Here is a 19,505-nt window from a genome sequence, read left to right on the forward strand (position 1 = left end):
TTTCCGTCCCTGCAGTTTGTGTAAAATCTTGTGGTTTAACCTTCATTTTAAATGGTGCCTTGTCATCCTAATGGATGTTCTTCATAAATAAGACTCCTATTCCACAGCAGTTTTGTCTGTTCCAGGTTTTACTATGAGCCCGCCCCTCTGTAGGTAACAAGCTCAGGTGTGTGTCCTTTATTGAACTAGCAAAACCAGGACTGGATCAAACTGCTATGCAACGGGAGTCCTTTCCATTGCTGTCAATGCGTGGATATTCAATGTATGAAATAGGCTGCACCTTCTCAGTGGAATCAGTTGAAAAAATTGCATTGGCTTGCCACCCTGACTCAATACAGACCCAATCTGAAGAGCTCTACTGATATTGAAACCAGCTTGCCTCTCCATCAATGTTCACGTATAGATTTGAATTAGCAGTCCTGATTTCATTCAATAGGTTTGATCCTGCCTTTTCTTGTGTAACACTGTGCGAGTCTCCCACTCCCTCTCCCTCCTTTTTAAAGAGATCCATCTGTGGGTGAAATAAAGGTGAACTAAAATAACTCTCGGATTGAGATCTGCTGGCAGCATCCGACGTGACCCTGAAGACTATCAAGCTGTCGGCTCTGAGACGCTGTGTCTCTCGCGGTCCTCGCGTCAAATTACCGTGAACCAGATTTCTCCTGACAGCCCCTCAACACAAGCTTTAACAGCTGCTGATCGAAAATGTATAAGGAGGGGGGAGGGAGGGAGGGGGGGTGAAGCCGCCCATACGTGAGTCAGTCTCTGCCTCCTAATAATAAACACTAGGAAGCGATGATTTGCCATTGTCACAGGTTTAGAGGTGGGGGGCGGGAGCGAGTTGCTTCACATGATCCTAGCGGCTCCAGCTCTTCTTACAGGAGTCTCGCTGGGTCCTTTCTCCTCCTGGGTTTGTAAGCGGCATATCTTGGGCCACTGGGAAGAATCGCAGGTGGTCTGAGCTGGGTGGGTTTTTATAAGCTGTGAAGTCAGATTTGCCCTTTTGAAAGACACAAGTTTTGAGTTTTCAGGGCTGCCCGAGGGTTGTAGAATTAAACGAGAATGAAGAAGGATCAAGCTGTCCTCCAGAAATCGGATCGAGGGTGGGCCGATTCACCATTCAGATGGAAACAGATGCTCGCCTGCAGAGAGCGTGATCCGGGCACGCGAATAATCTGTTCTTTCCACACTACTGTAATCCCCTGCGTCTCTCTAGAGCCCAAACATTTTAAAAGAAGCCTCGATTTAGTAAAGGGACTGGAGGCTGCATCAGAAAGCTGTTCTGTCTATTTTTCCAGTCTGTTTGTTTGGGGAATATTTTCAGCGAATAATTCAGCTTGGAGAGAGTTGTCCGGTCTCTCTGCCCGGGTGTCGAGGCCATGAGCTAATTTTAAAAAAAATGCTCAAAAAAGACGTCTTCCCTGGTTTCGTTATTTTCCGCGCTGTGCTGGGAAGGGCGAGGGGGGAGGTCTATTGAGGGCTACTGCTTGCATTGTGGTCTCTCTTGGGATCTGTGTTTTGCTTTCTGAGCTGTCGGGCTGACCGCTAATCCCAGCCATGCCTGAAGTTATAACCATCGCAAATCCCTCTCCGCTCATTTTAACACCTAGAGCAGCTGTTCAAATATTAGACGGCCGGTAAGAGGGTTGGATCAAGTGCGTGGAGGCCCAGTACTGTAAATCCCATAATAAATAACAATCAAAGATAGCTCTCTCTCAAGTCTTAATGTTTTTGGCTTGCGTTCTTCTACAGCACGATAACTTAGGAGGAGACCAACACAGCCCTTAAAAGCTTCCGACAGTGTTCAGTTTTATCGTGCTTCCTCCCACCTCTCCTAAGTTGGGCATTTTGTATAGTTTGGGGGCTCCTGGCCAAATAACAGTTATTCGCAAAGAAAATGCTACGATGCTTGCCTACCCCGCGGGCGCTTCGTTTTCGGAAAAAAAAACTTTTGATCATGTTATGCCCCTTTTTTAAAAAAAAAAAAAAAAAAAAAAAAAAAAAAGTTATTTTGAGCTGACTGTTAATCAAACTCTAGGATAAATTGTTGATTTTGTAAAACAAGATAACATCGGATTTCTCCTAACCTGACTAAAAGCAGTGGAACCGGTAGAGTGACAATGGGACAAACTTTTGCTGTAATTGAAGTAATGCAAAATAAAAACTGATTCTTTCAGAAATACGAATTCAGAGGGAACTGCATTTACTCAACGGGACAATTGCACAGGAATTGTGAAATTTCGTGAACCATGAAACAGCCTTGGTTCTAATCCTGCAAAGTAATCGTCAGAGTTTGAACTCTTCGGGCAAGTAGCCGTTTGCTCCTCCCCTGCAGTAATTATTCTATTTAATATTTTATATTTGGTGCGTGTGTTTGGCAGACTCCTTTATCCAAGGCGACTCACACAGGTGTTTCAAGGCGGTGCAGGGTTACAATGCAAGCTTGGTGTATATAGTGGTGTAGTTTACAGTAAGTGCAAATAATAACACTACTAGAATACGATATGAACTGGGATGCATGAAGTATTTTTGCAGCAGTTCCTTCCAGACTGCTCTCTGGATCAAAGTTAATTCCTCTCTGCTGCAGCTTCCAGTGCAGTGTTTTTTTTTATCCCCTTTTGAGAAAGTAATTGAGCCCCAAGGCACAGATGAGTGCCCAGTGCTCAAGAGGCTGCCTAACATGAATATTTAACTGTTACCTCTTGTGTTTTCTACCAGGAAACGATGCAGGGAGTGTGGCAGCTCATTTTGAGAGCAGGCTGGAGGCGCATTTTCAATAATACTAAATCTACTGTAGAAGCAGCTTTTGTGTACATGCAGTTTAAAATAAGTTTAATAGGCACTGTGATGAATCACTAGCCTGCTTGTCATCTTTTCAATTAGTGGCTGTTGGCAAAGGGTGCTCCCTCCAGTCCAGGGCAGGCTTGAGGCACGGAGACTGAACTGCTCCCTCCCTCACCCCCCTAAGAGAAAGGCTGCTCCCTCCAGTTCATAATTATATCCTGCCAATAACTTGTTATATTCCTTCCTTTTTTATTAGTGTTTGTGGTACATTGCAGTGCCATTATACATTGATGTTGACAGTAATACAAAAAAACTCCCAGATACATGAAACTGTCTCTCTTCTACAGATTTTCCTAAGTGCTGCTGCTAGAGTGCGTTTCATTTATTTCTCGCTGTCCGGGAGCCAAAACTGTAACCCTCCAGGAGAGAGGCAGGGAAACCTGATCGCTCTTGTGTTATTAATGCGATCCCTGCTTTTCAGATAAGCTGAGCCGGGCAAGATGAAATGCAAAATCGTGAAGGTCAGCAAGATGTTTATACAGAGCGTTACAGCCTCTCTTTCCAGACCCACGGCATCTCTTGCATGATAACTTGTTTATTTTTCAATACATAGGATGTGCAGTCTGTGTGGTGGAGATCTTGCGCTCGTGAAAGGAGAGACGAGAGTGTGCATCTGTATCTCCCTAGAGAAAGGGGGCTCCCTCCAGTCCAGGGCAGGCTTGAGACACAGAGACTGAACTGCTCCCTCCCTCCCTCACCCCCCTAAGAGAAAGGGGGCTCCCTCCAGTCCAGGGCAGGCTTGAGGCACAGAGACTGAACTGCTCCCTCCTTCCCTCACCCCCCTAAGAGAAAGGGGGCTCCCTCCAGTCCAGGGCAGGCTTGAGACACGGAGACTGAACTGCTCCCTCCTTCCCTCACCCCCCTAAGAGAAAGGGGGCTCCCTCCAGTCCAGGGCAGGCTTGAGACACAGAGACTGAACTGCTCCCTCCCTCCGTCCCTCCCTCACCCCCCTAAGAGAAAGGGGGCTCCCTCCAGTCCAGGGCACTGCTTCTTTCCCTGCTGTCTCGGGATGTGATGAAATACCTCTTAAGAGGTTACCTAGTTCCTGCTTGCTGTTCAGTGTTTTTTTCTGTTGCATGTGGGGTCATGCGTTCCTTTTGCAGTGTGTTGCTAAGTAAGCAAGTGTTAACCCCATGACCCCAAAGATTAATTCAAATGGGGGGGTTATGGGACTAGCCTACTAGATCAGGGGGTGCCCAATCAATCCTGATCCTGGGTGGTAATTCCACTCCAGGTTTTACATGTAAAAGGAACTGGTTCAGGTTCTGGACGCAGGTTTAATGAGTTAAACAGGGTTGGAACAAAGACCAGGAGCGGCATTCGCAAATTGGGCCACATCCTAGAGCAATAAAATAGACCCCCCACTTATTTATTTATTGCAGTTGCTTGTCAAGGAGCTGGGAGTTTCTTTTTGAAGGGATTGGGAATGTTTTTTTTTAAAGGCACTGCAATGACCTTTAACCCTGGTAGAGCTGTGTAGCTAATGGAAATGCAGATCTGGAATTGTTTTGTCAGCTGCAATCAATAAGATTTATTTTTTTTGTAATTTTAAAAAAAGCCGTTGGGTAAAACCATGTTTCTGATCGATAGGAAAAAAAGATTAAAAGATCTATTTAGGGTTGAGTTATTGACTATTCACTGCTTAACTAATCGTGTAGAATGAGAGATTTCATACAGTGATTAACAAGTGAAACACGGCTTTGAGTTTCTTGAACTGTTTGAAATATCTCTTCCTAGAAGTGAGTTTCTTTTTTTTTTTTTTACTGCAGAGGAGCGTTTTGAATGCAAAGGAATATCCATGCAAGCTGGTAGACTATATAAAATAGACTATGCATTGATAAAACAATGCCACGATCACTGACGCAGACATCCGCTCTCTGCCTTTTACAGGAGGCTGTGTGGTCCAGGGGTTAAAGAAACAGGCTTGTAACCAGGAGGTTCAAATCCCAGCTCAGCCACTGACTCCCTGTGTGTGACCCTGAGCGAGTCGCTTCACCTCCTTGTGCTGCGTCTTTGGGGTGATCTTGTAAAGCGCTTTGTGACGGTGGTCCGCCATGAAAGGCGCTATATAAAAACAGATTATTAAAGACCAGAATCTCCACAAATTATCTATGGATAATTCCAGTCCGTTTTTATCGAGGTCCGACAGCGTGGGACGTCTTGCTTTTGACCGGATGAATTGCTGAAGGACTTTTTTAAATTTTTAAATGCAATGCTTTGCCCATTTTAAAGTGTTCCTGTTTCAGCCTCTTCTGTTTCTCATTAGCAGCCTCCTCTCTCCCAGATTGATGCAGCGTGTCAACATCGATACGGCTCACCTTGTGGTTTTCTGAGCGCTTGTCGGGGCTTTTCAGATCCGCGTTTTGAAAACGAAACTGTATCCAAGAACAGCAGAGATAGAGATGGAAAGGAAAGCTGATGTGCTAACCTTATAAATTTAAATCCATAGGGCTGTGGAAATCGTTTCGCGTTTCTCTGAAACGGCGGTACTCCCAAACTTGTGGTTTTTAGAGCGCGGAAGGGGGACTGAAAAAAACACTTGAAATCCCCAGCAACTCGCACCCTGCGTCTCTCGCAATTTTCTCTCGCGAATAGAGAACTTGAAGCATATCCTGGGAGCTTCTGTGAAGGTCATCAGGGCAAGGAATAAAAATGTGATCCTTCAAGATCTGGCACTTTTTTGTTTTATAAATTAGACCCTGACATGCTGTACTTCAATTGGCAGTGTGTAGAACCATATTGAACAGGAACTTGATTTCAACAAGCAATAGGGGGGGTGGATGGGGATAGATGGATGAAATGTCAGACTGCGTGCTTTTAAAAGCGCTTTCCCTTATTCCAATGAATAAGTAATGCAGTGGCTTGATAGAAATGCATACAGTAATTTCTGCACTAACGCAAGCCTCCCTGTGCAGATTTCTGAGACCCACGCCTTCTCTGCTTGTGAATCTCTGCTTCAACCTTCCTGGTCAGTGAGCAGAGGAGGGGATGATGCATGTGTCGCCAATTGAGGCGCGGTAATGCATTTGTAATGAAATGCCTTTCGTTGGAGATGGGACTTTTAAAAATGACCTGCAAAACGTGAACATGTGTGCACACAGTGTGTTTTGCAACACACGCCCGGTTTGATTTCTGATCTGTTGTGTTGCTGTAGAAATATCACTTTGTATCCCAGAAAACACAATTCCCCGAACCAGTTTTATTATTAGAATCTCTCAAGTCAAGGTAACATGAACTTTGGCAAACCAAAATGAGTAAAACAAAACTATCTATATATAATCTATCATAAATTATTTCCCTTTTTAAATTAAGAACGATTAACCCTAAATAAAGCAATCAAATGTAATGAATTATCACTCCCAACTGTTAAGGCTGTCCGAGTGTCTTGACAGTTAATTGATTTGATTTATTATTTCTTCTACAGGTATAAAATCACACTTGTCTAGTGATTTTAACTTGAGGCTTTCTATATTTTACAACCCCTAAGAATTCATTCAAGGTGTTGGCAAAGAGCACTTTTTAAAAAATACAGTAGAATAACTTAATGAGACCTCACAATATGGATGCTGTCTCCCAGTATTTCCTTCAGGTATAAAGAACGGCAAGATTTATTTTTAATTTTTTTTTTTTTTTTGACAACACAATTAATCTCCACTCAAGCGGCCAGCTGTGGTTTCTTCTTCTCTGCAGATGTCGTTTTGAGAGGAATGCCCAAAGGTCGTTTTGTACATTTGTCAAGGTTTCAAACTCTAGGTTGACCCTGTCCTTCTCAAGCCCCAGTGTGTGTTTCTGTATTCCCTCTTGGGAGTTAAATAAATAAAGGCCACGACCTTGATGGAACTCCGTATTTCTGTTTGTGTCTTCCGTTATCGATCGCTGTTGGCTTCAGCGGAGAATCAGTGTTGGGGAGGTTAAAACTGGGCAACGCTAAAGTGGAAAGATTCGTACCCCAGACAACAGCAGCAGCCACTCTCCGTGCACAGCATCCGCAAAACTGTTTCCCTAATCCTTTGTAATCCTCGATGTGTTTTTGAAGGATGGGAAAGGAAAAGAGAGCTTAAAAAAATAGATTTGAATGCTGTTGTCTCCCGAGATGTTTCTCTCGAATCTCGGCGGCCGCTCTGTTTCCATTCCAGGCTTGTACGGCTTTCGTTCCTGGTTTTTTAAACCACGCTCTCCTCCAGTTCGTCCGCGTTGGAGAGCCCTGCCCTCTTGCCCGCCGTTTCCGCGCAGTGCAGGAGCAGGCCGCCGTGCGCGGACTGGCTGCGTTTGGTCCAGATCACGCTCAGGCGCTTGGCATAGCTGTAGCAGGTGGCGGTGGCGATCTCCCCCATGTCGAAGGAGCAGCTCCGCTTGGCTCTGGGGGCGCCGGCCGGTCTGTCCGAGGGAGGTGCCTTGACCGAAGATGATCTCCAATCGGATCTCTCCTTCCCGACACTCCTCCCTGCAGCCGGGAGGGCCAGTTTGGCCCCCAACGCTGTGCCCCCGCGTGTCTCTCCCGCGTCCTTGGGTCGGAGCCTTTTGCGCTGTGGCTTGGCACCGTAATGGGGTGCCATGTGCCCGTGCCCTGGGGTGAAGGGCGGCTGTTTTTTGTCCACCGCGTGCTCTGGTACCAGCGAGGCCGCGTTCCCTGGCGGCGCTGGCAGCATCTTGTTCAGCTGGTTGCCGTTGGTCTGGGAGTAGACGTCGGTCACTTTGGGCAGCTGGGGGCTGGCTTCCCTACAGGTGCGGTACTTGACCATCATGACCACTGTGAACACCAGCAGGGTGACCACGATGATGCCCCCTACGATGACGGTCAGGGTTCCGCCCAGGAAATGGGCGTGGAGGGAGTGGCAGTGAGGGTAGTCGTCCCTGGTGGTGAACTGGACGCAGCCGACCACTTTGGTCGTGGCCAGAAAGGTGACCATGTCATCGTATATAGCCAGGACACAGAGGTCGTGCTCCACTCCAGGCACCAGGTTCTTCAGCACGAACGTCTTGCTGGTGGGCGGCAGGATTCTAGAAAGAGGAGGAGGAAAGGGAAGCAAGAGGTGTGTTAATAGATTTGTTTTTAGTTAGCAGACACCTTTAACCAAGGCGACTCGCCGAGTCTAGGGTGTGTGAACTATGCATCGCCTTGCAGAGTCGCTCACAACAAGACGGAGCACAAGGAGGTGAGGTGACTTGTAATTGAGACCTTCCCAGTGGTGCTCAAGGTTTTGCATTTTATTTGAAAACCCGTCCGGATTTACTTGCTGTTTTATTACACTGTTTGTGGATATTCATTACCAGGAGATTCCCTGTTCAGATCCCAACCACTGACTCCCTGGGCGTGACCCTGAGCAAGTCACGTCACCTCCTTGTGCTCCATCCTTTGGATGAGACTTAAAACAAACAAAGGCCCTGTTGGAGGTGACAGCAGCAGTTGTTGACGAAGCAGAGTTCACCCCCCTAGTCTCCTAAGCCGCTTTGGATAAAAGCGTCTGCTGAATGACTTCCCGTATGCAGCGGTCTGCGCCCTTACCTGTATACCAAGGTCTCGTCCACAGTGCAGTTGTACTGAATCTGATACAGCCACAGGTAGGAGGAGGACTTCCCGACGAACCACCGAACCAGGGCTGACGTGGACGTCACGTCTGTCACGATGACCGGCTTCTCCGGAGTCCTGCTGCCCGCCTCCCCACTCCCGTTCGCCCCCGTCTTGGCGGAGGTGGTGATGTCTGAAGACCCCGGGTCCCTCTGCGCCACGTGGGCCGTCCCGTTGCTCCTGTGGGGCAGTGGTATGATCTTCAGCTCCACCTCGGCCGTGGATTCCCCCGCCGCGTTGATGGCGATGCAGGTGTACGCCCCGTCGTCCCGCACAGAGGTCACCAGGATGTCCAGGGTGCCGTTGCGGTAGGAGACCGTCCGGGACGTGTTGGACATGATCCGGTCCTTGGGGGACACCCAGTGGATGAGCGGTTCCGGATCGCCTATAGCCCGGCACCTGAGCGTGGCTCTCTGCCCTTCCAGGATCCACAGCTTGTGGGTGTGCCTGGTGATCAGCGGGGGCTCACAAGTGAACTCTTCCTCCGGGATGGACCAGAAGTAGCGGGAGACCAGCTGAGGGGGGGAGGCGCAGGTCTCCATGTCGTCCTCCCGGACCAGCCTCCTGAGCCACAGCAGCTCACAGTTGCAGTGCAAGGGGTTCCCTCCGAAGCTGAGGCTGACGACCGCGTTGTAAGGCGTGGGGCTGATCACGCCCGTCTGGGACCTGGAGAAGAAGGGGTCGGGAGGCAGAGTCTGCAGCCGGTTGGAGGTCATGTCCAGCCGGGCCAGTTTGTAGAGCTCGGCGAAGGAGCCCTCCACGATGTGGTCGATGAGGTTGTGGTCGAGGTTCAGGGTGTGGAGGCTAGCCATGTTCTGGATGGCCTCCCAGGGCACCTGTCGGAGGTTGTTGTAGGACAGATCCAGGTCCTCCAGGGAGAGCAGGAAGTCGTCGAAGGCCGACCCGGAGATGTCCGTCAGCTGGTTGTTGTTGACGATGAGGTGCTGGAGGTTGAGGAGCCCTCGGAAGGCCTCTTCGTGGATCCGCGTCAGCCGGTTGGCGTCGAGGTGCAGCGAGCGCAGGCTGAAGAGGTCCCCGAAGGCGAAGGGCTGGATCTCGTGGATGGTGTTTCGGGAGAGCGTCAGGTCCACCAGCCCGCTCATGTTGAGGAAGTCCTCTGGCTCCACCGCCAGCAGGAAGTTGTCAGCCAGCCTGAGCTCCACGGTCCGGCGGTCGATGTTCGGGGGCACGAACAGGAGGCCCTTGTTGGCGCACAGCGTGCTGAGGGACTCTGACAGGTTCTGGCACACACAGTGGAACGGGCAGGACTCGGACACGCCCGCCAGGCATCCAGCCAGCAAGGCGCCCAAGAGCAGGCGTTCCATGGTCTACGAAATCCCCAGACCTGGAAAGCAATCAAGGAATGAGGAAAGTCAGGACAGTTCCTTGAGATTTTATAAGAGAATGACACAAGTTTCCCATAATGAAAGCACAGAGAGGTCTGGTAAAGCATAGGGAAGCATTGTAAAGCACAGAGAGGTGTGGTAGAGCATAGGGAAGCATTGTAAAGCACAGAGAGGGCTGGTAAAGCACAGGGAAGCATTGTAAAGCACAGAGAGGTCTGGTAAAGCATGTCAATATTTTATAAAGGGCGGTTTGCCCAGCAACCTTATTTTTTTTTCTAAGCAGTTCTGTTCAGCTGCTTGCAACACAAGCCAATTTAGGGCATTCAAAACAACGACTGCGTTTTTAATGTGGAACTGATGGGCTTTCACTGTTGTTTTTAATGGGAAAGCTGTTAAGTGAATGAAACGTGATCCGATTTCTCTCCTGGCAGGATAAGGAGGGCTGGCATTGTTATCTCAGTAAAGGAATACACAACACTGTTTTGAAGGGGCTTTTAGAGGGGGGGGGGGGAGCTGTACCAGTCTCTTCAGCAAATTGGCAGTCAAGAGATTTCTAAATGCCTTTTTAAAAGCTTAAGAGCCTGATTTTGTGGTACTTAAACTAGATGGCTAATATTGATGACCTGCCTTTTTTATTTTGTAGAATTTGCTGCTTTTGATTTTGCTGTTTTGGCGTTTTTTTAAACAGAGGGATCAGATTCCCCAGTCACCCAAGAGGCTGGCGAGTTGTGTTTTCTGTGTTCCCAGACACAGACTGGTCTAGTCAAGTGCTGGTCAGCCCAAATACTTGTGTGGATCAGTTTACATTCTCGGTCTTCCACAATGGAAAGTTCCCATTTATAACTCATTGAGGGTCATTGTCCTAATTTGGCACATTTTAAAACAGTTTAAATTCTCTAACTATGTATAAAGATAATGTGATCTAATTTTAACTGCAAGGAAAATGCAGGCAAGGCTCCTATTGCATAGCAGTTCTGATTTGATTTAGCCACGGGGGTGTGTGTAGGTAACAAGCTTGGGTGTGTCCTTGATAAATTCGCAGCAAAAAACAGGAATGCATCAAACCGCTATGCAATAGGAGTCTTATTGCCTCCCTGTTCCGAAAGGGAAATGGATTTGTTTTACAGAGTCATCGGTCTGCTGAGGTTGTCGTGATGAGTCAGGCAGCCAGACAGCTTCCTGAATCGTTAATGCCTTCTCATCTTGACTTCTGAGGGGAGCTCTGAACCCCAGGACTGGGTGCAGCAGCAGGGCTAGTGTGAGTTTCTAACCCTGCTCGAACTCCTGGCTCCTGATCATTGCAATATTAATAATAATACTAGACTTCATTGAGGGGAGCTCTGAACCCCAGGACTGGGTGCAGCAGCAGCAGGGCTAGTGTGAGTTTCTAACCCTGCTCAAACTCCTGGCTCCTGATCATTGCAATATTAATAATAATAATACTAGACTTCATTGAGGGGAGCTCTGAACCCCAGGACTGGGTGCAGCAGCAGCAGGGCTAGTGTGAGTTTCTAACCCTGCTCAAACTCCTGCCTCCTGATCATTGCAATATTAATAATAATAGACTTCATTGAGGGGAGCTCTGAACCCCAGGACTGGGTGCAGCAGCAGCAGGGCTAGTGTGAGTTTCTAACCCTGCTCAAACTCCTGGCTCCTGATCATTGCAATATTAATAATACTAGACTTCATTGAGGGGAGCTCTGAACCCCAGGACTGGGTGCAGCAGCAGCAGGGCTAGTGTGAGTTTCTAACCCTGCTCAAACTCCTGCCTCCTGATCATTGCAATATTAATAATAATAATACTAGACTTCATTGAGGGGAGCTCTGAACCCCAGGACTGGGTGCAGCAGCAGCAGGGCTAGTGTGAGTTTCTAACCTGTTCTTGCCTTGTCTGCACACTAAGGATTTATTTAAATCTCTTTTTAAATTGCCTTTTATGGTCTCTCTTGGTACAGAGAACGCTGTACTATTCATTTTAAATTATTAAATATCGATTTGTGGTTCTTGCAAGTTAGCTGAGCTTGATGCAAAAATAAATTGTTTTGAATTCTCTCTAAGTTGGCAGGTGTTCACGAATTTCTAAGGGAGGCGCGTCTCCCAGTAAAATTTTATGACTTGAACTGATCCCGTGCAGATGCCAAGGAAAATATGACAGCTCTGAAATCATTATCTCTTATTCCAGTAGAATCCGGAAGCCGGCTTGTAACTGGTGTGTTCCCGTATCTGCCTGCAGCGGGAGGCGGTTGTGACTGGCTTGTAAAAATCCCACTGGCCCAGGGGAAGCAAAAACTAAACTAACAAACCCCGAACGGATTTGCAGAGCTGTGAATCTTACAAGGGGGCGTGGGGTGGCAAGACCTGGGAGTCTAGTACAGTTGTACTTGTGCAATTTGTGTTTGCAATTACATCCTTGTAATTGAAGCGTGGCACACCTGTGTAAGGAACACAGAGCCACGTGTGGCAAGAAGCACGACTCTAAGTTTAGAATTCTTAATTAAAGCACAAAGCGGTCGAACACATTTTCACAAGGGAGGGCCTGTTTCGTTCTTGCTAATTGCTGAGCAGAAATTCTCGCTCCTTGGTTTTCGTGCAGGCGGGTATATTAAAGGATCTCGGAGACTCATCTTGGTGTAGCAGTACGTTTGCACGCTGCTCTGTGTGTGTATAGAAATTGGCCCACGTTACATATTTAAATCTGGAAATGCAGTGCATCAATAAAGAAACTCCAGGAGAGATCGATTTGATTCCTAACGAGAGGATTGTGTTTTTGCGAAAAACAAATGGACTGTATTGTTATGCTGACCCTGAATGGAGCCGTTGGTTAGATTTCCCTGTGGTGTTTTTTTTTTTGATGTGCAAGCCAGAGAGCAGTAGAGAGAGCTGCATTGTCAAATCTAATGTTCTCCCCAACACATTACAGGTTTAATCCTCAAATACTTGAAAAGAGAGGCGATAGATGATTTTTTTTTTTTCCCACAGTTGGGGAGCCAAACCTTTTGATCTGAAGACCTTTTTGGTTGAGTTCAAAGTTCAAACCATCCCCATAGTCGCACAGCCCGTGTTTACTGAGGGGACTCTGCCCCCCACCCCCACCCACCCCCCCCAGAAGCAAGCGGCTGTCTGCACTCTGAATCAATACAATTAAATCATTAACTGTACCGCACGCAGCCCAACATGGGTGACCTTGCTCCTAATAAAACCGCAACAGCTCGGGGAAGAAAGAGGTATAGATTTTAATTCTGTTTCTACATCTCCTGGAAGGCTGCTGGCGAGTCGAGATTTTAAAAAGGTTCCACAAGGATTTACTACACCTCTTTTTTTTTTTTTTTTGTCTTGTTATACGCTTTAATCACAAGGCTAGTAACAAACCTCTTCTGAAAATGACCTTGGTGTACTTTTGGAGAGGGTGTTTTGTGGAGCAAAGCGCTGGGTTTGTTCGCGTGAACTGTTCTGTCTGCTGGCTCCTGATCAGATAGGCAGTGTTTCTCGTTCCAGCCCGCTTCTGTTTATCGGTTGCTTCAATCTGAAATCGGTTATTTCCTATCGCTGCTTCGCATCCTTTGGGATCCAGATAAGTCTTGGGTGTATAAAGATGTTTTTAAATGCTGTGTTTGTGTCCGCAGACAGAAAACGCAAATACATCTCCGTAAAAAGACTTTATATACACTATCTCTAGCCTGTTTATCTATATCACTTGTGTTTACCGCTGGCATCCCCTGACTCTGCTTCGTGAAATTGCAATCAGTTAATTCGGATCAATATTGGATCAATATATTTTGTCTGAGAAATGCTTCCTGAGCTCTGATCCAGTGACCTGACAAATCTCAGCCCAGTGAAAACAGAGCTTTGTGCTCTCAAAAAAACAATACAAAACACCCTTCTCATTCCCGCTGCGTGAAGACATGTCGAGTTGTTTTGATGTAATTGATGTTTTTGTATCTGTGCAATCAACAGGGGAAATGCAATTATATAAGAAATATTTAATTCTGACTTCATTTTCTTTGTGTGCATCCCCCCCCCCCCCCTTCCCATAGAGGTCTGGTTAATTATTGTGATTATGCAACAACTAGTCACGCTGTGTAGATTGTGCTGCTCTTCAGCCTTTAATGTAAAAATAATGAAAGCTAACTGGAGTTTTATAAAATTTAAAATACGCGGACATGATTTTTTACCAAAAAGTAAATGTTGAATTATCGTGCTGCTCAGTCCGCAGTTTCTAAACTCGCCTGATCTAAGAATGACAGTTTGAACAGTGAATCTGCGCTGAATTCACTGATCTCTCTTCTCGTCGCAGCGTGACTCGAGTCTAACCTGAGTCTCTCTCTCTTTAAGAGGGGATGGCAGCAAGACTCCTGTTGCGTAGCAGTTTTGCCCATTCCAGGTTTTACTACCAGCTTGGTTAGCCGCTGTGCGTAGCGAGCAAGCTCGGGTGAGGTGTGGCTTTTTGAACTCCAGGAATGGGTCTGTCTGGTTCCATCCTTGCACTCATGAAATCGACAAGGACTGCTGTTCCCTTTGAATTTCAATAAAGAACGCTGCTCCTAATGAGGGAGGGAGAGCGAGGAGGAGGGAGCGTGCACACTGATGCTCTCCAGCAAAGAATGCCAGCTAACAGAGGATTTCAAAACTTGTCTCCCCCCCACATCCGAGCGCTGGCCGTATTTCTTTCAAAGGAGTGCCAAGCAGGGTTTTTTTTTTTTTCCAGTTCATCTATAAGTATTGATCGGTTCATATATATGTCTGTGCTGATTTGCTGTTTGCATTTCATGTTGAGATAGATATAAATTGGTAAACAGGATGGCAGTCATTGACATTTTGCCTTCAAGCTCCAAATTCGACACGCCACAAGCAATCAAGGTTTTCTCTCTCTCTCTCGTTTGGCTGTGTTTTGAAGTGTGTTTCAGCCGTGCCGAGTGCATGCATTGCTTTCTCTCCTGCAGGTTCAGTGCTGTGTGAGTCACAAACACTAATTAAACCAGCCGGGCTGCGCTCTGAGAGCGGTGGTGTGTGTGTGCAGCCTCCCTGCATCGCAAACCCTTAAACGCTCCTCCTTAGCTAACAAAATTCACAACCTGCCCTTCACTTGTGTTTTTAAAGCCTTTCCAGATTTCAGCTGACGTGTCTTCCTTCAAGGAGGTTTGAAACTGATGTGAAATGGGGGGGTCAGTTCTATCTGCGGTCAGCAGTCCAATCTGCGACCGGACGCTCCTCAAAGATCGCCTGTATACATTGCGATTTTTAGTAAGCCTCTTTTTTTATACATTCACCAGTCTCCAATGCATCCCCGACTGTGTTTAATCCCAGAACTCCTGCTCCAACCTTTATTTTTTCTTTTGTAGCTGCGGGGTTCAGTGTTGTTGTGTCCTTTTTTGCATTGGACGAACGCTGGGTGACTTCCACCATCCAGTGTGGAGAGGTCACCTTCTGCCAGCCTGCAACCCTAACCTGGGGCGGGCGGGCAGACAGACGGACAGTCTCTTTTTAAATGGACCCCGATCTGCTGCTGCTTGGAAAGATCGAGCCTGATTTTTCAGACTGCTTTTAGAGTCTGTCCCAGTGTGAAATGGAAAAGTGACACAAGACCCCCTTCCCCAGTTGCAGAGCAGATTTTCACTGGGATGAGTCAGTTGTACTTTTTGGTTACAGCCAGTGAATTCTGCATGTGATCTAGCAGACTCTAGGGGGTGAACTCTGCATCAGCTCCTGCAGCAGAGTCCCTTGCAATAGGACCGCCAAGCGCTTCACAATTCAGTGTTAGGGTCTGGCCAAAAAATAACTCCACCCTTTTTAAAAAAACGCCTATTCCTTGTAACCCCCTCCCAACGTCTCCAAAAACAGTTAAAACCTTGTACGCTGGAATTTTGTTTTGAATTTACCTTTTAAAAAAATGCAACCTGTCGTTATTACTGTAAATATCATCGCTCATCTTTTTTTAAAATCCATTTTTAGCCTCTTGCTCGCACAGTTTAACTCAAGGTGCAAAGGACGTGTGTCCTGCAAATAAACTTTTGCAATGAGGCTTTATTTATTAATGCACGAAACCGGGGTTTAAAATTTTACTGACGGGTTGGGTCTGGTCATCCTGATTTCTAAACCAGGGCTGGAATTGAATGCAGTTATTTCTTCAGTCCTGTGCGAGCCTGTCTGGTTTAGGCGTCTGGAGTCTAGTAATAATGTGTTTATGATGTGTCTGTGTTTCTGCCTAGTAACTTGGATTTTATTCATTGCTGGTACAGTGGGGCGTGTCTTTCTAAACGCTCAGATCGTGAATTCAGATTTAAAACTGCAAGTGCCTGTGGCTTGCATAATAAAAACGATTGCAATTTGAATACAGCTAGCGATGTGTGCAAGAGAATATCAAGGTCATAAGAATTCATGCATGAATCTGTAGGAAGAGATGCTTTTAAGGTAAAAGGGACGCACGCACGCATGCGTGTGCGTGCGCTTGTCCCACAAATAAGAAATCTCAACTTTGAGGCGCACGAAACAGGGTTTAAAATGTCCAAGCTGTCAGATTCCTCCTCACGATGGATGCTTGAGTCGCTCTCAAACGCATTTTAAGAAGCGGTTTGAAGAAGCAGCTCTCGATTCCTTGCATCTTCATGGGTTAAGACAATGAGCACACACACCCAGCGTACACACATGTATATAATGTAACACCTATATACATTAAGATTCAGTTGGACTTCATGCTAGACAGCCGTACGATAAGAGCTAATGCTTTCTTTGAGGTCGGTCAGTACAGCTCGGCTTCATGAATACTGTTTTGCTGAGCAGGGCTCTGTAGCGTTTTGATAAAGCTCTGCTTCTCTCTCACGACACTGTCTTGGTAGAATTGTGATTTGTAGGTAGCGGGATGCTGGAATCCTGGCACTAGGGAAGCGGTGGGGAAAATAAACCCAATTTTTTTCTATTTTAATGCATTTAGTATATCAAAATAAAATGTTATGTCAACATTCGTGTTCTGTTTCTCGCATTTTGAAAAAATTGCTTTCCCCCTTTTGCAAAGTGATAGTTTTGCAAGGTTGAGTTACACACTGTCAAATAGATTTATGCAGGTGTAATTTGGATAGCCAGTGCCCCTTTTATGGTGGTATTGTTTACCTTTTTTTTTTTCCTCTATCCCTATGCATACAAGGAAGTGCAAATCTAAATTAATCTACTAGATTAAAACATTTTCCAATATTGTGGCTAAAATGGCTTCCCCTTTTAACCAGCTTTTTTTTTTTAAAAGGCAGTGGTGTTTTCACTGTCCTACTCGAGTTACTTGCTGCGCGTCGCCACCTGGTGGTCAGAGCTTGCTATCTCTAAAGTAGGTTGCAATGCCTTTTAATGTTTTTAAAGGGGAAGTCTCTCAACCTGCAGGCAAACAAAGACAGATGCTATTAAACTATTAGGGTTAAACTAGCCAGCGCTCTCCCCATACTGTGCAATAGTGTCAACTTTTGTTGTACGAAAATATTGTTATAATCCACCAATGTCTGAGCCAACCCTGCAAAAGTGATATTTTTTTGTATTGATTTTTTTTTTGTATTAATTTGTGTATTACCTTTCGTCTGTCTCTGCCAAGCGACCAGTCACTGTTGCATTTCAGGGCTGATCTGGGAAACCTCCACTTTTTTTCCTCCCCAGTTTTAAAGTGAGGTAGGAATCTTTAGACGAGAGAAGACCCGTGCACTTTGTTTTAATCAGTCCAGCAGCCCTTTCCAGATGGGTGGCATAATTCCTTGGTTCCCCCCACCCCCCTCCCCGTATCTCCAAAAACAAGAGACCTCTTTCTGTAAACCAGAGGGATCCCTCCCCTCCAAAAAAAAAAATTATCCCAGATGTGTTAATATTTCTCCTTTGTAACTTATTCCCATGTCTTCCTGATTATCCTGCATGTTTTGAGCTGTGTATCCAAGCTTCTCTTTGGAAGAAAGAAGACAGCGGGAGACTGGAGTAGCGCAGTTTTCCAACTTGTTCATCTGTGTGCTTGAGATCAAATAAAAAATAAAAAAAAGCTTCATTTTAAAATAAATCCTTACCTTGTGAGATCGTTTGTATCATTGCAAGCAGTCTAGTTTGTCCCCCTTAAATAAAAAACTTGCATCCAGCCTTGAACCCCGGACGTCTTCTGTGTACCTGAAATGGAACGAGCACAGCTGTCTGCTGTAGCTCTTGTTATAGTGCAGCCCACAGATTTTGAAATCCGAAGCCTTATTTAATGCAATTCGTTTTGGTCTCCTGTTGTGCGAGCAAGATGCATCCCAGAGGCTTTCTGCAGCTGGTTTTTAAAATCCGAACTGCAGACACAAAGTTATTTGCAGATCTCTTAAACGACAGTCTGTTGGAGAACGATGAACAGAGATACTGGAGAGGTGCACACGCAGGCAAAGCACAGCAGTGTATGAGAGGGAGGAGGAGTGACTGCATGGAGGGATGGTCTTCTGTAGAACGCAGGGAAAGAGGAAGGGTGGGGGGGTTGTTTTTCCCTGCTCGTCTAAACCCCCCCCCCCCCCATTCAGTTACATTATGCATGCACCCAACTGTGTTTTTTTTAAAGAGTCTAATTATTGTTTTTGGAGCTGGTGTCTCTTATTAGATATTTATAGCTATTTGTTTCCTGTTCATGTTTTATACAGAACAGTCTATAATTTATTTTTTTTTTTTTGGTGGTGTTACTGCACTGTATTGAATTTGAAATTCTTATGCGCAGTGTGGTCAGTAGAATCTGATACATAGTTTTGGTTAGTAAAAGGATACTAGAGGAATGGGAACGAACTCCCCTGTTGCATAGCAGTTTGCATTGTTTGTTTTAGCACAGCGGTGTGTGTTATAATGCGATACTTTATAATTGCATCCTGAGCCATTCTAAAAAAACAAAAAAAAACAAAAGGCGAAATACCACACTAGTGACATCAGTGATAATTCCTCTAGAGGATAATCATCTTGAACTTTGACCCATACGACGACTCAAGACCATCGCTTTAAATTCAAACACACCTCGTCTTGTTTTCAATCACTCAACAACAAATGTTCAGTAATGATCAACACAATGAGAACCGTTAAAATGTCAAGCTGGCGCATTCGTATCTCGGAGAAACCGGAGAGGAACGGGAAATCCAAAACAAGGTAAAGGAGAATCATCCAAATAAAGCTGAAGCGCTAAGGGATAACGAGACAGAACGTCTGCACAGCCCTGAAACACGAGGCTTAAAAAAAACACCCGACTGTACCGCTGAGCCTCGTCGTCTTTTAATATGAGCATCACAAGGGGATCCGTGGCTTATTCAGCGACTCATTACAATACAGTTCAAGCGCTGTCCGTGCTTCGCTGCCATACAGCTGCGTTGCAAATGGAGATAAATTAGACGGGTCGGTTTTTTTTGTTTTTATGAAAACCAGAAAACTTCACGCAGCTTTCTGTTTTGAAAACAGCATTGATCTTTTTAAAGCAAGATATTTCAATATATATATATATTTTTCATCTCTCGGTCAAGATTTCACAATGCAGCAGCTAATTATCAAGTTGGAGGAAGAGGGGGGAGCCCGGGCTTGAAAAATGATTCATTTTCTGGCTGAGACCAATTATTTTTATGTAACACTTTGCAGAGGCTGGAAGAGGTTATTGGAAAGACTTGTTACCTATCTCTCTCCATCTGTGTGAGCTCTAATGCTTGCAGGGTCAAAAAAGGAAACGTATCCCCTTTCTTTAAACAATGCAGTATTAGGTATACCGGTATACCGTTTACAAGTGCCTGTTA

At 45.9% G+C, this 19,505-nt stretch overlaps 2 protein-coding genes across 3 annotated transcripts in view; one reads left to right on the top strand and one right to left on the bottom strand.

Moving 5' to 3' along the window:
* The window catches only part of LOC121310097 (pyruvate carboxylase, mitochondrial-like), a 70,742-nt gene that overhangs the window by 43,731 nt on the left and 7,506 nt on the right, over positions 1-19,505 (top strand). The gene's annotated exons all lie outside the window — the stretch shown is intronic.
* Positions 4,858-19,344, bottom strand: LOC121310098 (leucine-rich repeat and fibronectin type-III domain-containing protein 2-like). 2 transcript variants are annotated; one of them, XM_041243352.1, is made up of 3 exons: positions 17,787-19,344; positions 8,351-9,758; positions 4,858-7,845 (listed from the first exon to the last, which is right to left on the bottom strand). In XM_041243352.1, the coding sequence occupies exons 2-3, from the start codon at positions 9,736-9,738 to the stop codon at positions 7,008-7,010; spliced, it is 2,226 nt and encodes a 741-aa protein (XP_041099286.1). In that variant the 5' UTR covers positions 9,739-9,758; positions 17,787-19,344; the 3' UTR covers positions 4,858-7,007. The 2 variants fall into 2 exon arrangements, with proteins under 2 accessions (XP_041099286.1, XP_041099285.1); XM_041243351.1 differs by having other exon boundaries at positions 17,309-19,343.

This window comes from Polyodon spathula, unplaced genomic scaffold (genome assembly GCF_017654505.1).
Source record: "Polyodon spathula isolate WHYD16114869_AA unplaced genomic scaffold, ASM1765450v1 scaffolds_1727, whole genome shotgun sequence".
Lineage (NCBI taxonomy): Eukaryota > Metazoa > Chordata > Actinopteri > Acipenseriformes > Polyodontidae > Polyodon > Polyodon spathula.